Genomic DNA, 21,247 nt, shown 5'->3' on the forward strand with positions numbered 1-21,247 from the left:
TCTGTGTGTCTGTATGTGTCGGTGTGTCACTTTTTCCCTCTCTCCGCACACTTTCGGCCCCGCTTTCTTTTCATCTAGTCTATCCGCCTTCTCAAGCTTTCTTTCGCCCGATCTGGCTGTGTGTTTTTTCTCCCATTCTGTCTTCAGTTTCTCATTCTTTTTTATATCACACACTCCAGAGCTCTGTGCCTTGATTATGACTTGCCTCTAGCAGGGTTTGGTATGTCTGCACAAACAAACACACACACACACACAAACGTACATGCATACGGAGAGATCAGCGTGCACACACCGAGGCACCTGCGCAAACAGGGAGAACTCCTTCCAAACACTCCTCTCCCCCCCCCACCTCGGGCACATTTCCCACAAGATCGGACCCGCACTTCCCCGTCACTGCTTTATGCAATCGGAGGCAACGGCAACCAGTCCGTCCCTCCCTCTCTCCCCCCCTCTCTCTCCGCTGACGTTGGCGCCTCCAGCGCACTCATACACACACACACACACACGCAGTGACAGACACGCAGACACCAGTGAGTGCACACCAGCCTGAACTGCAGACAGGCAGCGTGGCGCTGACATTGCAGAGGCCCCCCCCCCCGCTCGGTGGTGACCGGCCGCACACGGCCCTCCTTGGCCCCCCTTCGCCGACAGCATGTTTCGTCGCAGCAAAAGGTAAACAAAAACAGACAAATCGAATTAGCCAAAGCGACATCGCTGCGATCGTCTTTGTCTGTCCGTCTGACGTCCGAGGCTGTGATGCGCTCTGCTGTCCGTGGTCCGAGCGGCGTGAGACGAGCCGCGTACCCACGAGTACGTGCCCGATGACCGGTCGGGTCGCTTGGATTTCTGTCTCTTTTATTTCGAGAGCCGCAGCATCTTATCAGGTGCAACAAGGTAAAAGGCGGGAAGGAGCGACAGGAGTGTGGAAACTGTGCTCTTTTCTTTTTTGGGTCAGGCCGCTCTGCGCGGAAGTGAAAACAGGTGGGCCGTGAAGTCGCCGAGCTCCCGAGGACAGCGTGTGCGATCCTCCCTCGTCTCTCTTGCTCGCTCGCTCTCATTCAAGCAAATGAAGTGGAGAGAGGGCATTCCGGGATAAGTGCCATTCTTAGCCTCGGACGAGCACATGTGCGGGCATGTGTTTTTGTCTGTCTTTGTGCGCGGTGTGTTTGCTGAGGTGGAGAGCCGGCAGCGACGGGGGCGGCGGGAGCGGCAGGAAGACGGTGCACGCGGGAGGGCACACGGTGAGCCGAGCCCCCCGGTTCCGAGGGATGGAGCCTAGGGACACTTGCCGGACTTGGGTTTGGAATTAAAGGCAACGGGAACACGTGAACACGCTGCATTCTTGCCCTGCTAGCGCTGACATTTCCAGTTTGGGGGAGAGAGGAAAGCGACGCCGGTCTCCTATTACCCGCTAGCGGACAAACACAAGGAGGCAGTTGCCGTAAGAGTCTCCCGGGGGCTTCCGGGCACCATGGCAGCGGTGTTCCGTGCCCTCCGGGTGTCAATGTTTGCTGCCTGTTTTTGCTGCAGCTTTAGCGGTGCGTTGCGTGCGCGAAGACTCGAACTAATCTCTTTTCGAAATCCCACGGTTTTCGAAAAGAGAGGAGACGGTTTTAGGCGAATCCTTCACGGAGAAAAAAACTCGAGAGGTCTGAGCTCACGAAGGAAGGTGTTCTCACAACATGCACGTTAGCGCTGTGTCAGCCTTCTGAAGAAAGTCAATAATAGGGTATGAAGTCGGGCTCGACTCCCGTTTTTGTGCATCCCGCACACAGCGCCTGGCTTTCTTTAGTATGCAGGTGGGCGCCTGGCAATCCATTGTTCGAAATGCTGGACTCCTGACTATTTGGTTACCAGTTCAAATCCCACCGCTCTTTCTATAGCCCGTCGAGGCACCAAGAGTGAATCCCTTCGGTCGACCAACTGCGTGAGTCGGGTAGAAAACTCTACGTGAAGACGTTCGCATCTGCTAAGTAAGAATTCTGGCAGATTTGAGTTTTGTTGGCGCACTTGATTGTTTCAAAGCAGCTGTGTGATGATGGAGACGAGGGCTGGAGGAGGAGGAGGCTGTAACTGGGTGGGGTTGGGGGGGGGTGGCGCCGAGCGAGGAGCTCAACGGAGCCACCACAGCCAGGCTCACCGGGCCGTCTGTCGCCATTAGCGACGTGCCACCCTCGTTGATGTCACCCCCCCCCCCCCCACAAAGATATCTTTGTTCTTTGACTTATTTTCAATTTGGCTGTTTTTTTGACCCACGTTACTTGAAAACGGCGCTCGGCACCGGCGGTTCCACTGTAGCTGAATTTAACAATTTAACCGCGGTCCCTCTCTAACACCTTCACCCCTTCCCAATCCCTTTCAGCAAAGCAGGTCGCGATCGTACAGCACTTTGCAATTTATATTTTATTCACTTAGCTCACGCTCTTAGCCGTAATGACATACATGCATAATGTGGCAAGAACGTACAGGGCACAGTGCGAGGGGACTTGACACGGTTGCAAAAAACATTGAAATTAGTCAGATATAATAATATAATTAGAGCCCTTTAACGGTGTTCCACGGTGTACTCATCAAGGGAGCCGTAACACTGATTAAGTGACGCCTGGTTAATGGCTGGATGCTCAATAATAAACTCTGGGCTCTTTTTGAAATGAATGAGGTATTGTGATGTTTATTGCGTCCCTTTTCATCCAGCGTTCGATGCCGTGCTGTTTTACTCTCCTTCGCACGCTAACCCCTCTCCCCCCAGCAGTCTCCGCATCTCTCATCTCTGTCTTTTCCACTCCACGCTGCATAGCAACAAGGGGCCATGTGACGGAAGCCTGCTGTGTGCCCCACTACCCCACCCCTCCTGTGCTTTCTGTCCCCAGCTCAAAGAGCAGCCTTTCCTCTGTGGGATACACCACCCTCTCCATGACGTATTTGCCGGATGCGGGAATGAATTTCACCATGTCTCCCTTGTGTTTGTGTGGTGTGAGCCGTAGGAAGTACGCTGAGGTCCACGTAAGGCGTTGCGCTGGTGCACTTTATGGACACCGTGAAGGAGACGATCCCAGACAGACGTACTCTTGCACGCGCACAGCTGCGATATCATCCCGTGTCTCCCCGGTGTAGAAGGTCCAGAATGATCTAGAAAGGTCCAGAAAGGTCAGATGGCTGCATTTCTCAGCCCTGGCAGCTGACAAGGGCCCCGGCGATCTGAAGGTCTTGTCCCAGTGTTTCCGTGGTGACTCAGCACGCAGAGTGTGCTGCGACTCAGCAGGTGCAGCGGTTTCCAGTTGCACGCTCCGCTCCCTGCCTGACCGCTCACAGAGCAGGTCCCCCTTTATCGGAAGACCCCTCAGCTGCACACATGGATAAACAGACCTGAGAAACATGTTAACCTCATAATATCAGCCACACTGCTGACAGAAGAATTGTAAAAGCCTACAGGAAGATTCTTGATCCACAGCGAGTAGTGCGTGTACCCTCAGAGTTCTTAGTCTGTTCATTTCCAAGTGGAGCAAAATTCAGCTGTGCACGTTCTATGTATCTGGAACATTTCTGATACTGACACTGTTTTGGGATCTTCATTACAGACTAGTTAAGGAAGCATTAATATGAAATCTCCGCTGTTGCTGGCAATATTTACTTTGGTTGCAGCTGATAGTGTGCCCTTGGGAAAGGTATGATGTACAGGACATAAAGACATTATAAGCGCTCATTAAATGCGATGTAATGCCTGAGAGTTGCCCTCGTGGGCTCAAACGAAGCTGGACAAAAGACTCATCATGTAATCCATTACTTTATAATGAAAGGAAGGAGGAATGAAACCACGAATTTAAGCAGCGCTTGTTCGGATGCAGAACTCGCACACCTTATTCAGCCTGAGATCATTTCCCTTCCTTCCTCTCTGTCCCCTCACTTCTGCTCCTCTCTTTCTCTCATCTGTGAGCCACACAAAGGTATCTGTAAGGGGATAATCTGAGAATGCTTTTCGGCGGAGCAAAAGTGCACGGTTCTCCAAAGAGGTGACTACAGCCAGTGGGGATCAGCTCTTTTACTTCTGCAGTCAGATTTGTTGGCAAATAATACAGCGTCAGGCTTTTAATATAACATGAGCAAAGCCACGCGCAAAGGGGGTTTCATACTCGCTGTGCAGGTTCTGAGCATTTGCCGCACACCACTTTTTCATATCATTTCACATCATTTCATTTCGTTAGAGTTTGCACGTTCTCCCCGTGTCTGCGTGGGTTTCCTCCCACAGTCCAAAGACATGCTGTTCAGGTTCCCTATAGTGTGTGAGTGACACAGAGAGAGTGTGTTTCACTGAAGTATGGATGAGTGACCCATTGTAGTAGTGTATCTAGCAGTGTAAGTCACCACGGTGAATAAGGTGTGTGGGCTAGTAACACTACATAATATCCATCGTAAGTCGCTTTGGAGAAAAGCGTCTGCTAAGTGAATAAATGTAAATGTAAATGTAAATATGGTTGCTTTGAAGTCTAGTTCTGTGGCCCATCCGCTGTAGAAATGTTCTGTAACTGTACATTTATATTTACCTATTTAGCGGACGCCCTTCTCCAAAGCGACGCGCTTCTCCGAGAACAATGCAAAAAGTGCATTACATCCACAGAAGGAGAGTGCCAGCGTGCCGGTGCCAGCGCGTGTTCATGTGTGTGCGTAGCTGTGTGTCTCAGCAGGAGCGGGGGTGTCCGTGAGAGTTGGTTTGTTCACCCATTCAGGTCCGAGCACAGTTCAGTTACATTTTTGCGACTGTTGTCTCCGCCAAGCGTGAATGGGCCGAGATGTTTGGGATGGCAAGGGTCATGACTTCCTTTGACTTTCTCCTTGCCCTATTTACTCCTCGTGGGTCAGAGATGGCAGAGTGTATGGAAACATCCCTAGATGTCAGCCTTCAGTCTTTGGAGAGCATTCATCAGACTCTCTGTCCCCTTTTCACTCTGAAGCTTTTATGAAGGTCTTGGCTTGAGTGTGCTCATATGCGGTAGTACCAAAGCGGTCTCACTCTCTCACATCCTCCCTGAGAGCCGATGAGACGGGAAACACCTGCTCCCACTACCGAACAACATGACTGGAGCCTGTTTGTCTGCACAAGACCTTGGTGGAGTCAGGGCAAGCAAGCTGTTACTTGACAAAGTTCCTTCTTCTTCCCAATCCAAGCTCAGAGCAAGCTGTCCAACACCCCAGCGCATGCTGAGCACCTCGAAGCGACAGTGCCCTTAATGTGCTGAAATTGTGTTACTTTATTAAAACACAGCTCACAGGGACAAATGCATGAGTGACGTGGGCATGCTGTAACGGAGGTCTCCTCGGAGGAAGGGAAGTGCGAAGGAGAACCGTCCTTAAGCGATCTCGAGTCCGCTCGACGTCAACGCTCATGCGTGTTCTTCTCATCATGCGTCCTCAACGGAACCCTGATCTCCCTCAGTCCGTCCGGAAAACATTCATCAACTCAAAGTCCGTTTCGTTAGGGTTGTGTTTCAGCGTCCTTGTATCCTCTTCTCTTTTTTGTCAAATGTTCATGTGTTTTTTATGACTTTTTTTTTTTGCTGTGTAAGTAAGCGATGGGTAGGGCTTGCGTTGGGGAGGTATCAATCACTTAAACAGGTCTGTTCCAGGTCATTACAGGTCATTACAGAGCCCTTATATTTATCCTTTTTTGTTTTCCAGCATTGAACTAGAAACCTTTTGTCCAAATTGGTTACATGACTTTAAAAACTATAAGCATCCAGTTATTTGGTGGCTGTGGGTTTGTGTGTGAGACCCTGTGTGTGTATGTCTGTATCAGGATTACTTCTGGATTCGCCAAGATACGGAGCACAAGTGACAAGAGCTGTTAGCGTGAAGCGTTCACCTTGTCAGCGTCCACATGGTGCACGTACTTGTATGTGACCACCTGGGTGAAACACAGCGATAGGGGTCAAGTTCGGGGTGAAAGTCGAATCCAAGCAAATTGCTTTCCCAGAATTTCTTTTTTCTTCCTCCTCGTGATGAGATTATACTGCATGAATGGAATCTGACTGGAAGTGATGGCTGAGTAAATCTGGTATAACCAGAGCTGTTCTGATGGTTGATTTCAGTTAAGTCAGCAGACACATGTGTACACAGACCAATCACGGTGCGCGCGCGCACACACACACACACACACACACACACACACACACACACACGTTTTATGTGCCCAAATTAAATCCTGTTTGCCATTTTTGTGCAAATTGATCCCCCGCTTGTTTATTTACCCTTCGGGTTGGAAAGCTGCCTTCAGACTAAGAGGACCGCAGTCCCTGTTCAGCCCAGACAGGAAACCCTCCATCTGAAAGACCATTAAGTGAGTTCTACGTACAAACCTTGATGGTAAAACGCCTGTTTTTGGATGTGTTTGCAGCTGTCGCACCAGTAACAGGAAAAGTCTCATTCTGACAAGCACCTCGCCTACTCTGCCCCGTCCGCATTCGCCCCTCCCCGGACACATTGGTAGGTGTGACAGCAGCTCGGTTAAGGCGAACACAAGAGCTCTAAGTCTTGTTGAAATGAAAAGCTTTTCTGATGCGTCGTCACTTTCGCTGATCTCTTTGCTGGCTCTTTCCTCCATTCTCTTCTCACTCTCTGCCTCATTCACGCATCTGATGCACCTGCAGGAAGCAGCCCTTTGGACAGCCCCCGGACCTTTGCCCCGAGCACCCCTGCGCATTTCTCCTTCACCTCCTCCAGGAGGTACGTGTCCACACTGAGCCATGGCAGACTTTGCGTTTTCCTACGGACACGGTTAGCAGAGAGGGCTGCTCCTCAGAATGACACCCCATTCCTGTCTGCAGGGCGGATGGAAGACGCTGGTCTCTGGCCTCACTGCCTTCTTCTGGATATGGCACCAACACCCCCAGCTCCACGGTATGGTCTGCCCTCTGTGCCCCACCAAAGTCATGCCACAATCTAACAGTGACCCAGTCACAACCCGTTGAGCTCTGTTTTCCTGCTATTAATATTATCAGCTCAGCAGTGGTTTCCATCATGTACACAACTTATATAGAGCTGGACAAAATTCTCATATAAAACCTGCGTTTGGAACTTTTCACTTACAAGCCCAGAAGCACTGAGTCACCTACTGACCTATGTTGCACTTCTTAGTAGTTTCTTTGCTGCTCCCCTCCACCTGCCATATACCTGTTCTACCCACCTGTTCTCTCATCTCTTCTCTCTCAATTCCTGACCTCCCCAGTCCTCCAGCTCCTCCCAGGAGCGGCTGCACCAGCTGCCCTTTCAGCCCACGATGGACGAGCTGCACTTCCTGTCCAAACACTTCGGCAGCACAGAGAGCATCGCGGACGAACCCGGGGGGCGCCGCTCCCCCCACGTGCGCCCCCGCTCCCGCAGCCTCAGGTCTCATAGTGCTCCAGTGATGATGATGCATTAACCGTCAGTAATGCATCATCCAAAAAGAATCATTAGCTACAGACAGCCAAAATAAGGTCACAGTTCAACTCGTCTCTCCCTCCTTCTCCAACCCACAGCCCTGGTCGATCGCCGTCCTGCTATGACAACGAGATTGTCATGATGAACCACGTCTACAAGGAGCGCTTCCCCAAGGTGCAGTAACACATGCACAGATACAGTCACAGTCACGCAGGCACACGCAAACACACACTCATGCTCGCATATGGGTTCCTCTGGCCATTAGTCACATCATAATAACCAGTCAAATAAATGCATTTTGGCTCTACTAATCAGGGCAGCTCCTCGTGATAATTTTGCATCATTAAATTCATCCAGTTAATTTCATTAGATAGCAATCCGATTTACAGAACTGTAGATTAGCTTTTATTAGCTGTTGATTACATAGACTGGATGATACAAGATTGCAGTTTTGGTACCAGGATTTAAACCTTACACCTTAATGAGAATCCAAGACTCAATATGTGTATTACGCAACAAAGTACTACATCTACATTTTCTCATTTACCTGATGCTTTTCTCTAAAGGGATGTTCAGTGATTACTATGTAGTATTTAGCTGACAGCTTTATGAGAGGTACACTGCAATACACTACCCACAGTCTTTCACCCATTTATACACCAGTATAACACACACGCTCACTATGGGCAATTTAGTCACCTGTCCAGCCAAATCGCTCAGACTGAACCCATGTCCAGTCGCACAATCCAGGTGCTGTGAGGCACCAGCATTACCCACTGTTCAGGGGCGATTCCAGGATTTTTTAAATGAGATGGCACAGGGGTCCAAGAACCAGTTCGGGGGGCACGGGAAATCTGCCGAAGTTACGTTAGCTAAGCTAACTAACTAGTCACGTAATATTATAATGGGACTCTTGGGAGCTTTTGAAGCCATTATTCCTGATTCCTTGAGTGTGTTCATACCATGAACAGAGACGTGGTCTATGGTCGAGTCGAGCCAGCGATTGACAGCGCTCTAATCTAATGGCATTGAGCGTTGTCACATTGCCAGTACTCTAGCCCAATGGCGTTGGGGGGGCACCAGGGGGGCCAATAATATTTCGGGGGGGCTGGTGCCACCCGGTGTCACCCAGTGCCACCCCTTTAGACATACCCCTCCCACTGTTCCACCGTGCTGCCATCCTATTTCTATGGATTCTGCTGGAATAATACTTAAGGAAAAATGCATTCCCTTTCATGCTGCATATCAGGCCACGACGCAGATGGAAGGGCGTCTGACCGAGTTTATCCAGGCTTACTCACCGGAGAATGTGCTGCCCCTGGCTGACGGGGTCCTCAGCTTCATCCACCACCAGATCGTGGAACTGTCGCGTGACTGCCTGACCAAGGCACGCGAGGGCCTCATCACCAGCATCTACTTCTTTGAGCTGCAAGAGAGCCTGGAGAAGCTGCTGCATGACGTGAGTCTCTTCGGCGCTCTCGGTGGAGTGTTTGAGTCTGCACAAATAATAAAAAGTAATCAATCTCTCCCTGCCCCTGGAATCTTTCATACCTCTGCTCAGGCGTATGAGCGCTCAGAGAGCACTGAGGTGGCCTTTGTCACAGAGCTGGTGAAGAAACTCCTCATCATCATCTCTCGACCCGCCAGACTCCTTGAGTGTCTAGTGAGTGAATGCCATGCCTTTAAGATCCTTCCCCTCATTAAAAGTATCAGATAAATGTAGAGCAGAGTTCAGGGTTTAAAAAGTCGGTATTTGTGGAACAGCAATGTTTCTGTCATTAAATCGTGTCAAGTTAAGTATGAGACCATTAGGCCACATATTATTATTGCCTGCAGAAGGTCAATATTGAGTCCAGTATTGATCTGCTGCCGGTGTGACTGACAGGAACACTGGTGTTTGAGACAAAGAGGCAAGCAGCATGACTCACTACTTTTGTGCCGTCTCCTGTCACTAACTCTTCATCTCCCATTGACCTTCCACTTTAATGGCACTACATTCATTAGTCAGTAAAATTTGATTTCGCGTAATATGGTTTATATGCGGGATCCCACTGTAGGACAACTCACTGTTCATAGGTTCTCCAGCGAGTACACGGGTTCTCTCCCTCATGCAAAGGTTTGGGCCTCCTCACAGGAGTTCAACCCAGAGGAGTTCTACCATCGCCTCGAGGCAGCTGAGGACCACACCAAAGAGGGACACCTGATGAAGACGGACATTCCCCGTTACATCATCAGCCAGCTGGGGCTCACCAGGGATCCCCTGGAGGGTAAGAGAAAGGCTGGCAGAAAAGCAGAGGCAGTGGGAGAACTGGGAGGACCCCTTTATTGCACCTTAAATCCTTACAAAGTCCAGGCAATATCCAGAGCCAAGTAACTGGGGTATCCATTCTCTGTCCTGCTGGAGGGAGATTCACAGTAAATAATCAGTATTAGAGATTGAAACCTCACTGTTTCCGCTATGGATGTTTTCTTCTTTCAGAGATGGTGCACCTGGACAGCTATGACAGTGAAGGCCCCCACACTCCAGAGACAGAGGACTCAACGGAGGTGAGGCACCACTTTCCATCGTAGGGTGAAACAAACAACGAGTCTCTGTAAAAATGACTACTATTGATAATGTATTTTGGCTGGCTCATCTGTACCTGTAGAAATGAATCTGTAATCAGGCAAAAGTCATAAATCTTATAAATTTAAAGGAGTGGAACAGACCTCTCTTTGAAATTGAGGGACCTCCGATTTTAAAAGTAGAACCATTTTATCCTGCACTGCTCGGGATTTCTGCATTAGTGATGTACGTGTCTTCTGTCTTTCTCCAGGGCAAGCTGAAGGCTGTAAAGCCGCCCTGTGAAAGCGATTTCCAGACCATCAAGCTGATCAGCCACGGTGCATACGGGTGAGTGGAGTCCCAGGGCTGCAGGTCTGCCGCCTGACTGACAGGAGCGCAAGGTTAACCTGCCTCACTTGTCTCGGTGGTTATCGCTGAATGCTGTATGTTGCACTATTTGTTTGCTTAGCAGACACTTTGAACAAAGCGATTCAGCCTTTTGCACAAAGCAGTGCAGCCTGCACCAAGCCTGCAGTTCTCACTCTTTCACTGTTCATTTATACTCTTGGGATGCTGATCAGATTTGCAGCAGCAGTTCCCATCCTGGAACGACAATTTCAGGTTTTTCCCTCATAATCAAGTACTGCCCCCTCGGCAGGGCGGTCTACCTGGTGCGGCACCTGGAAACTCGGCAGCGCTTCGCTATGAAGAAGATTAATAAGCAGAACCTGATCCTGAGGAACCAGGTCCAGCAGGCCTTTGTGGAACGGGACATCCTCACCTTCGCGGAGAACCCCTTTGTGGTCAGCATGTTCTGTTCGTTCGAGACTCGCCGGCACCTCTGCATGGTCATGGAGTATGTGGAGGGTGAGTGGCAGCGGTGGGATGGAGGCGGGGATGGTGCCATGAGGGGCAAAACTTCAGAACCCGGTACTCCTGAGGGGATCTTCTCAGCGTCAACGTCAAAAGTAAAGCTGAACGGGCTGGCTGTGTCTGTCACCAGGGGGTGACTGTGCCACTCTGCTGAAGAACATCGGCGCACTGCCCGTGGAGATGGCCCGCATGTACTTCGCCGAGACCGTTCTAGCGCTCGAGTACATCCACAACTATGGCATCGTGCACCGTGACCTCAAGCCTGACAAGTAAGGGTCACCTTCGCTCGGATCCCTGCTGGCTGGACAGTGCACTGCATGACGCCTACGTAAACTACTGTGCCTTTCTGCCAAAAGTAATCAGTAAATTGCGGGAAGAAAACTGAATGGGGCACAGATTTGCTGTAAGCATAATAAGAGCTGGAAGGGTGACAAACATGGGTACCTTGTTAGACAGGTGCTGAATAAAAATGTATAAACATACAAAGGGTGCCTCTCTCCTCTCAGCTTGTTGATCACATCCATGGGTCACATCAAGCTCACAGATTTCGGCTTGTCCAAGATAGGCCTGATGAGCCTGACCACGAACCTGTACGAGGAGCACATAGAGAAGGACACCCGCGAATTCCTGGACAAACAGGTACAGATGGCTTTTGTGACAGTCAAGCTCCATTAAATCTGATTGTTCCCTGAATGATGCCTCCTCGGGATTCCTCTATAGCTGTTTCCGGGACTCAGATTTTCAGCAATTTTCCACTTGCTGCACAGCTCTGTGGTTCCAAACCAAGCCGCAACAGGCTGTAGTTAGATAAACTCTAAATGAGCAGAACATCTGTCATGTGACATTATTGCCATATTTTGGGCAGTTCTGTTTGTTCCCCAAGGTGTTTGTGAAATGTACCATTGATTTTTGGCTGAGATCTCTTTCTGCTTGTGTTTCATGAAAACACAGCTGCATTTGGAAGGTCTTTGAAGGCCTTTGTGTCTTTTTGTGAGAAGGTTCCATAATGTGCTTTCCAAGGAACAATGGCCACTGTGGAGTTTTTCTGACAGTCTAGGACTGCTACGGGCTCCAGCGAGATTGTCCTTGAGGAACAGGCCTGGAAATTAAAACGCTGAAATTTCAATCCCATCCAAACCTTTCCATACCTTCAACCAGTGTAGTTTAACCCTCCGTTTCCCCTATCTAAGATGGTCATTACAAACTTTTTCCAATGCTCTCTTGCACCAGGCAGATCTTTAACCTCCAATCTTTGGCACTCAGGTGTGTGGCACCCCAGAATATATAGCTCCAGAGGTGATCTTGCGCCAGGGCTATGGCAAACCGGTCGACTGGTGGGCCATGGGTATCATCCTGTATGAGTTCCTGGTGGGCTGTGTGCCCTTTTTCGGAGACACACCAGAGGAACTCTTTGGCCAGGTGATCTCAGGTGAGACACGAGGGGATGTGTGAACAGTGTTATAGTGCGAGAATTTGGAATCATGTCTGCAAGGGAGACTGTGAGGCTATCTTTGGCTGTGTAATTCATTATCTCAGAAGTTCTCCAAGCAGCTCTCCGCATTCTGCAAATTCTGTCATTTTTTTTATCGTTGCGCGACTCCTCCTAACTGACTCCTCATATTTCTCCCTTTCCCATCATCCTTCATACCGATCCACCTTCTGATCTTCCAATTCTGTCCATGGAACACTACACCTGTTCAGACGCTATCGTGTGGCCAGAAGGTGAGGAGGCGCTTCCTGCTGATGCCCAGAACCTGATCTCTGCCCTGCTGCAAACAAACCCGCTGATACGGCTAGGCACAGGTGAGACCCAACCTGGAGTGCCAGGAAGTTGAAGGGATGTGTCCAAGATGATGGGAGGCTACTCCAAAGCAAGGAATGATTTCTGCACTGAAAACTGTATGCTTTTTGTCCTCCGTGTCACTAGCTGGCGCAGCTGAGGTAAAGGAACACTCATTCTTCTCCAATCTGGACTGGAACAGCCTGCTGAGACAGAAAGCAGAGTTTATACCTCACTTAGAGTCAGAAGAGGACACCAGTTACTTTGACAGTGAGTCCTTATTCGTAGCACCTCCAGCACGAGAGAGTTAGTGTTTCATATCGACTGCTTTTATAACTGTGGGACAAGATTTGGTCTGCTTCTGTTTCGTTCTTAATTCACTGTCAGTTTTTGTTGTTTTTCCTCACATTCCCTTTGCCCTGCAATCTTCCTTGTCTTGACCTCCTTCGTTTGGTACTTGCTGTCCAACTCAGCACGCGCCGAGCGGTACCACCACGCCAACTCCTACGACGAGGACGACACCAATGATGATGATGAGCCGGTGGAGATTCGTCGATTCTCTTCCTGTTCACCGCGCTTCAGCAAGGTGGGCTTCCATTGCTGACCCTGTTCAGTCTGAATATAGATCCATGTCTGGTTGTATGTACTAGAGTCACAAGTGACACTAACATTGTTTATTCATCTATCACTCATTTACACACGCATCCCCTTACATTTGTGTCAGACATTTCATTTTTAGAGCTCATTTGCCCTAAAACACTGCCTTACTAAAATTGGAATTACACTCTTGAATTCAGACAGTCTGAATGGCTCAGGGGTTTGACCGGGTCCTGCTCTCCGGTGGGTCTGGGGTTCGAGTCCTGCTTGGGGTGCTTTGCAATGGACTGGTGTCCTGTTCTGGGTGTGCCCCTTCTCCTCCAGCCCTATGCCCTGTGTTGCTGGGTTAGGCTCTGGCTCCCCATGACCCTGAATAGGTCAAGTGGTTTCAGACAATGTGTGTGTGTGAATGGCTCAATTTGTCTGTATGATCACTAGTGGCGGTGGCTCTTCATTCATACTTTAAAAGTAAAATTTCTGTGCACTGAAGCCCATAATAAAAACTTTTCAGAGACCACACATGGATAAACTTGAGCTCTCTAATTATTGTGTTTTTCCCATGCTGCACAATCTGTTCATTCTCTCAGTTATTAACAGCAAGCTGATGTTAAGCTGTTTCCAGTTGGCGTCCAGTCAGCTGGAACTTGCCATGTTCCTCTTACTTAAATGGAGACATTAAGAAATACACTGGAAATTAGTACAGTGCTGCAGTGTCATGTGTTCTACTCTTGTCTTCACCTCCTACATCTTTTCATTACGCTTAGCCATTCCTGCAAAGCCTGTCTGACCTTAAATCATTCACAGGCCAGCGGAGCCCCCCACCACACACACCTGCATCTTGCTCTCAGGACATCCACGTGCACCCAGCTCATAAGGATGGCAAATGATTAAACTGGTCAAAACCCTGATACATGCACACGACGTCTACAACCACTTGTCCCCGGGGGTGTCACAGCAAACCGACACCTAACCCCAAAACACAGGGCTCGAGGCGACACACCCCGGACAAGACACCAGTCCAGCACAAGGCACCCCAAGCAGGACTCGAACCCCACACCCACCACACAGCAGGCCCCGGCCAAACCCGCTGCGCCACTGCGCCTCCGCGCCTCCCTATTTTTCTCCAAAGAACTGATAGGACAGAAAAAAGTAACACGGAAAGAAAGACAAAAGAGAAACAAGACAGGACGTAGTAGGGGGTACATACTAGTCAGACATTTAATGAAAAATAGAGATGTGCAGTGGTGGTCCATTGTAGTGTCCTCAGAGAGCCACAGTGACAGCGATAGTGCTTGCGTTAAGTGTAAAGGGAAGGATGAGTTCTGAAAAAAAGAGTGTTCATATACGCTCCCTTTGTGATGGGGGCATGCAGGTCTACAGCAGCATGGAGCACCTGTCACAGCTGGAGCAGAAGCTCCCTACGGTCACCCTGAGGGAGCACAGGGGCCTAAAGGAGGACAAGGGAGCTAAGAGGGACAGCATGAGTGGTCTGGGCCCCCGGGACCGTACTTGGAGGACGGGATCACCGGAGATGTGAGTAGACCCACTGGACACAGGGATGGAGAAGAACCAGTCCTTTCACGTAGCCTTCACACAAAGGACTGTACTATGGCAAAGGACTTACTTACATATATGTTTAGTGTTAGTCAGCCTGGCACAAGGTCAGGCTAAATTAATCTGCACTATAAGCCGCACAAGATTTTTCGCCTAAAAAGTTGAATAAAGACAGTTATCGGCTGTGGTACCAGTGCTTCCGCCGCTACTAATACCACTCTGTATGTTGGTGAACTTGCTGTCATGTTTATCGTTCTTCACGTTTTCCAGGAAGCGCCTGTCCTGCTCTGAGTCCTCCTACACGGAGAGTGACTCCAGCCCCCCGATGGGTGCCCGGCGCCGGTTCTCTGCCCTCATGGACACACATCGCTTTGCATCTCCACTGGAAGGTGAACCTGAGCCACCACCCCACCAGCGCCCAGGAAAGACCAGGGGAACATCTCTGGAGAGCATAACTGTCACCCCTGTGGTTGAGGCAGAGCAGAAAACCCTCATGAAAGAGGGCAACGGAGCTGCTGCGGCAGGTGAGATATGATCCTCCTAAAGCTGAGCTGATGAGGAATGGGTTTGTTATTCTCTGAAAACATACAAAACGTTGCAAGTACTTGTATTTATTTATGAAGCACAAAACCGTGGTGTTTCTTAATCACTGTTTGGTAAAGCTGTCATGTAGTAGTTCAGCAAGAAATAATGAACGTCTTCGATGTGGCTGTTTCTGTGGGAAGGTGGTAGAACGTGTCATTTTCAACACCAATTTGTACGAAACTGCACTGGGCTTCCAGATGCCGTGCGGCGGGTAGGTGAGGCCCCTAGGGACCCTCGCATCAGTGACCCGCTGGGACTGCGGGTTGGTACCGATCTGGTCCTGCGTCGTCCGCGGCAGCCATTGCAGCAGGTCACCGCAGACGGGGAAAGGCATGGGCCGCGACCCGGGACCAAAGTCATCAAGTCCGCCTCCGCTACCGCCCTGTCTGTCATCATCCCCTCAGGTACAGCAGATCAGAACATTCAGCAGGCCTTTGACAGAGCTGCTCCATTATAATGCTAATAAATCAGCACTTGTTTTAAAATCATTATATCCTGCAATCTATAGGTTGCATGTGCTAATCTCAGTGTCACGCACAAGCTGTCTTCGTACCCACAGCTCCTTGCTTACCGTGTCTCCCCCCCCGTTTTTGTCAATAGATTCACATGGCACATCCCCGTTGGCCAGCCCTATGTCCCCTCGCTCCCTCTCCTCCAACCCCTCATCCCGGGACTCCTCCCCCAGCCGGGACTGCTGCCCCACAGTCAGCGTACCCAGATCGCCCATCACCATCCACCGATCCGGCAAGAAATACGGCTTCACGCTGCGCGCCATCCGTGTCTACATGGGCGACAGTGACGTCTACAGTGTGCACCACATCATCTGGGTAAGGGGGCCTCTGGTTTGTGCTTAGGCAGTGCTCACGTTTTTGTGTGTGGGGCTGTCTGTTGGGTCTTAAGCCGCTATCTGCTCACTTTGGCCAGATAAAAGTAGTGGTGTTTGTGTATTTTTTTCTGCTTAAGCTATTGTCACATGTATTATGTAGGAACAAATACAGTTCAAGAGCTTGAAAAGTACTCTGGGTGTTAACCAGAAGTAAATCTCCCTGATATTGAAAGGCAATGCTGAGACCTGCAAGACTTACCACCCAGTAAGGAGTTGAAAGGACTCCTGGGATACATCTGTATGGTCCTTTCTTCTGGTTGGAAAACATGATGGTGTTGAAACAATGTCTTGCCTCATTGGTAGCACGTGGAAGACGGCGGTCCTGCACAAGAAGCAGGGCTCTGTGCTGGTGACCTCATCACACACGTGAATGGCGAGCCTGTGCACGGACTGGTCCACACGGAAGTCGTCGAGCTTATCCTGAAGGTGGGTGAGAAACAGGAAAAAAATTGTAAACCACACATTTTTGTCTGGGATTACTTTTAAATGGATGGAAAGGCAATTCAGATGATGCACCTCACTTTGGTGGTATGAATAGTAAACCGCATGTCCTCCTCAGAGCGGAAGCAAGGTGATGGTCACCACCACGCCCTTCGAGAACACCTCCATCAAGATTGGCCCTGCACGCCGATCCAGCTATAAGTCTAAAATGGCTCGGCGCAACAAGAGGACAGCAACGAAGGAAGGGCAAGAAAGGTATGCCGTATATCGATATAGTTTAGGCTGCATTACCAAGTCAACCCCCAAGACATGCCATTTGGGATACCACAGCTTGTCTTCACAAGGAGTGTCATCGCATACCCCCCCTTCAGCTTACAGGGCATGACTTTGCTTTTATGAGGACTGAATTGGGATTTTGTGTGCTTCCCAACAGCTAAGCAGACCAGAGCCAACATGCAGTCTTCTTCACAGTTATCGTTTAGCTCCTGCTTTGTTAAGGTCAAACTCTGTTACCACGTTTGCTAGTCTCACTGATTTACGATAGCTGCATTATGATAACTCATGCAAACTGCTGAAGTAACTATGTCCAGTTTAACGGGATTTGGTAATATTTTAACATAAATGGGTATCGGTTTAACACCAGCTTGATTTATGAAAATTCACGTTACGAAGGGTTTTCTTAGGAGCAAATTATCTGAACACTGGGGAACACTGTACATTTGTCTGCCTTCTTTCCAGTACTAAGAAGCGCCATTCCCTTTTCCGGAAGATCACCAAACAGTCAAACCTATTGCACACTAGCCGCAGCCTCTCGTCCCTAAACCGCTCACTGTCCTCCAGCGACAGCCTGCCTGGTTCCCCCACCCATGGCCTTTCTGCTCGCTCGCCCACCCAAAGCTATCGCTCCACACCTGATCCCGCCTATCTGGGTGAGTAGTCATCATGACTTCATCCTAATAGACACTTTCAGTGGGAGCTTCTTCTCTTCAATGCCCTAACTAAATGTTCATGGTGTTCTCTCAGGTGCCTCCTCTCAGAGCAGCTCCCCAGCCTCCAGCACACCCAACTCACCGGCAGCATCTCAACACACGCGACCCAGCTCTCTGCATGGCCTGTCCCCCAAGCTGCACCGACAATACCGTTCTGCCCGCTGCAAGTCAGCTGGCAACATCCCGCTTTCACCGCTGGCACACACGCCTTCACCCACTGCCTCCTCACCACCGCCACTGCCCGGGCACTCAGTGGGCAGCTCCAACACCACACAGACTTTCCCTGCCAAGCTGCACGCATCGCCACCTGTGACTCGACCCCGGCCCAAGAGTGCAGAGCCACCCCGCTCACCGCTGCTCCAGCGTGTACAGTCTTCCGAGAAAGTGGGCTCGCCTCTGCCGTCGGTCCAGGACAAGAAAATATGTGGAGGAGGATCCTTGAGCATGGCTGGGCGTAAGCATGGCCTGGAGGCCTCGCACCCAGACTACCGCAAGGAGCCCTTCCACAGTGAGCTGGGGTTGCAGAGCCTACTGGAGACGGATGCTGAAGGCCCATCCCCTCCCACTTCTGCTGGGCTCACCTCCTGTGAGCCACCCATCCCAAAACCAATGCGGAAGCTTGGACGGCAAGAGCTACCTTTCAGCAGAGAGGCTTTACTAGCGGGAATGGAGAGACTTACTGAAGCTCCAGAAAGAGCAACAACCAACAGCACCGAAGCATCCCAGAAAGCCGTGGCCAGCAAGCTGTCACAGGCAGATGTGGAGCCAGCAATTGCAGAGCCCCTTGCATGCCAAAACCTTCTTGTTGCTGGGGAGTTTGGCTCAAAATCCTCAGAAAATGCCAAGATCCACAGTCCTACAATCGTGCACAAGGATGACTACGAGGAGAAGCGCTCGGTGTGTAAGGACACTATAAAGTTGGAGCAGAAAGAGGTAAAGATGGAGGCTGGCAGCAGAATGGATCCCCCAAGGGCATGCTTGAGGGAGGAGGTGCTGGTGAAAGAGGGCCTTGGTTATAACAGAGAGGCGGTCACAAAAAGGCAAAGTTTAGCTGCAGCCAAAACAGAGGACAATAAAATGAGAGGTGTGGCTTCAGAAAGCAGGGGGAAGAGATTAGCTGCCAGCCAACCTTCAGCGCCCAGTCCAGCCACAGCTCCAGGTCTACCCACAGGCCTAATCCCCAGTTTAGCTTCAGTGCAAGTAGCAGCCAGACCAGGGTTGGACCAGTGTTCAACTCATGTGAACCACTACAAAGACTCTCAGGATAACAAGAATCTGCTTGAGGCGGGAAAGGACAATGGCAGTATCCTCTCGCCTGCAGCAATCTCCCTCCTTGGAGCTCAGTCAAGTTCTGCCGCCCCTAGTGCCAAAGACGGTACGGCGGTCGAAATGGCCAGTGCGACAACACCCGAGACTCTCTCTCGAGAGGGCATCAGGGAAAAAGATGGTCTTAAAGAAGCAGAGAAGAAGAGGGTCGACTCAACAGAAAAGGCTGAGGCTTCCTCGGGGGGTCCGCAGGCCGCTCCTGCAGTATCCGTTGAGCTAGCTGGCTCCACTCAGCAGGACAGGCAGAACATGAGCACTTCCTTCACACGTCACTCATGAGTCAGAGCAGCACGCTCGCTGGTTAGAAACAGAGGGGGAGTCAAATGCCTTTAGAGGTCTCGAACACTGCACGAGTTCAGGCATTGAAACATTCCACGCCAAGGAAACAAAAAAAGACGCGTATTTCAAAATGGAAAGTAGAACGAAAAATTCACGCCGATCAGAATAACTTAGATGAACGCAAACAAAACACTGGAAATACTTTTGGCAGGCACACGTCTTCATGTCCATGTTGTCAGTGTGATGGGTAACGGGGATGCAGTAAGGGAGAAAGGAAAAGACGGTAAACGCTGTGAACGTACAGTTGCACGTCACTCCGGTTCCGAATGTCAAGAGGTTATCAGCAGCTGGGGTTCACCAAAACCTTTATGATCTTCAGGTAGCCCGATGTCCATGGCAACGGGACACCACCACACTGGCGCTAATTGGCCATTATTGTGTCTTTTATGTGGACCAGCTGGAGATAAGCAACAGGTCTTCCAAGGCAGAGCTGTATACTTTGGCTTTAAATGTTGCCTGGCACTGCTGCAGCATTATAACAGTATAAAATATACCATGTCCCAGCGCAAAGGTCAAAGGCTCAGTTATCATCTTGGACTGCCGCAGTGGTTCCATGCTGGCTGCAGGTGGCGGTAAGGGAGGCAGAGTGGTGTTGCTGGGTTGTGTATCTCTCGTTAGGGCACCAAAAGGTCACGCACAAGGTCACGTGGCCGCAGCCTTGGACATCCTGGGTAAGTACACCTAGAAGGCCAGTGCACGTACATCTCATCCATGGCATTCATTTTCAGATCACTTGGTTTAGCTTAGTGTAAAGTACTGTATTTTAGTCTGAAAAATAACATATCTATAACTTGTTCCAAAGCTTTTCATTCAAAACCTGCCAGGGATGATAGACTGAAATATATAGAGAATTTTAAAAAGTAAAACCATTGTAGGATTCTTTCGTTTTTGCAAAACCCTCGTTTTTCATGCTCGTACACGTAAGCAGGATACGCTGATATTCCGGCGGCGGACACGATTATTGCTTCTAAGGGCTATGTTTTTATTTTTTGAGGGAAAATTAAGATTCGGAACATATAAATGGGAATTTCACCCATTTTTGATGTCTCACCTACAAGGATTAAAGGGATCATTTTGGTCAGAAGCTTTGGCAAAAGCTAAAGGTTCGCCGTGAATTAAATGCATGTGAATGTAGTTATGAAAATGAAGACGCCTCATGGACTGTGCAGGTACCTACACGTTGGCTGTGAAATGAATGCAGTTTCTTGGTTTCTGCAGAAGGCATCAGCATGTGCTTATCGGTAACAGGGCTGATACCAAAATACGTGAGCGAAACGAAACGCGTGCCCGGTCTGCTCTAAGCACTGTGCGAAAACATTTTCTTGAAAGATTGGCTAAAACTGTTTTTTCTCTTCTCTCAGATGTATGCAATCATCTTTGTTATATGTTACACCTGAAGTTTAGAAGCATCAGTGTTTTAGTCATCAAGTGTTGTTTACACTCTACTTAATATATGCAAAGTCTATTGATTAGTTTGCTCCTGGCTTGAGTTTTGTACAACTTTGTTGGGCCTCTGTTTGTCTGTGAGTTTGTGATATGGCGCCCCCTACTGGTAGATATTGATATATAAAAATATAAAATATATTAAAAGTTATTTCAATTCCATCAGACCTCAGTGTTGCATATTAGATTAGTATCACATACATTATGTGCAGACAGTGGTTTCTTTTTCAGGTTTTTGTATTGCCCAGAGACTCTGTGAGAAGCCATTTTTCACCACAGTTTATAGTTAGGGTTTTGTTTTTTTTCGGATGCAAACATCTCATGGAAAAGAATAGTCACTCACCCACTTGATACCATAGGCAGGACTGTTTTAAATACTTCTGTGATTTTAGTGAATTGAAGGTGTGGTTGTTAGTACAGTTAGTAAACTGTGTAGTGTGGAGGAAAAAAATGTGAGAACTGTGAAAAGATATCTA

General features: G+C 49.4%; 1 protein-coding gene across 1 annotated transcript; it reads left to right on the top strand.

The window, feature by feature from the left end:
- The first annotated feature begins 539 nt into the window (after positions 1–539).
- LOC108925995 (microtubule-associated serine/threonine-protein kinase 1-like) lies at positions 540–19,268 on the top strand. Its single transcript, XM_018738404.2, has 26 exons — positions 540–672; positions 6,389–6,477; positions 6,642–6,717; positions 6,819–6,891; positions 7,220–7,380; positions 7,512–7,587; positions 8,663–8,872; positions 8,975–9,076; positions 9,548–9,680; positions 9,893–9,960; positions 10,230–10,306; positions 10,617–10,825; positions 10,962–11,100; positions 11,338–11,470; positions 12,095–12,260; positions 12,533–12,634; positions 12,759–12,881; positions 13,085–13,197; positions 14,581–14,741; positions 15,033–15,286; positions 15,545–15,751; positions 15,948–16,174; positions 16,537–16,659; positions 16,793–16,929; positions 17,413–17,603; positions 17,698–19,268. Exons 1-26 carry the CDS (start codon positions 653–655, stop codon positions 19,266–19,268), a joined length of 4,941 nt encoding a protein of 1,646 aa, XP_018593920.2. The 5' UTR covers positions 540–652.
- The last annotated feature ends 1,979 nt before the right edge of the window (positions 19,269–21,247 follow it).

This window comes from Scleropages formosus, chromosome 3 (assembly GCF_900964775.1).
Source record: "Scleropages formosus chromosome 3, fSclFor1.1, whole genome shotgun sequence".
NCBI lineage: Eukaryota > Metazoa > Chordata > Actinopteri > Osteoglossiformes > Osteoglossidae > Scleropages > Scleropages formosus.

Excerpts from the sequence above, each read along its gene's own strand:
- LOC108925995 (XM_018738404.2), top strand. The coding sequence starts at position 653 with ATGTTTCGTCGCAGCAAAAG. Across the intron at positions 10,307-10,616 it reads ATCAGCCACGGTGCATACGG|GGCGGTCTACCTGGTGCGGC; the intron begins GTGAGTGGAGTC and ends CCCCCTCGGCAG. Across the intron at positions 17,604-17,697 it reads ACCTGATCCCGCCTATCTGG|GTGCCTCCTCTCAGAGCAGC; the intron begins GTGAGTAGTCAT and ends GTGTTCTCTCAG.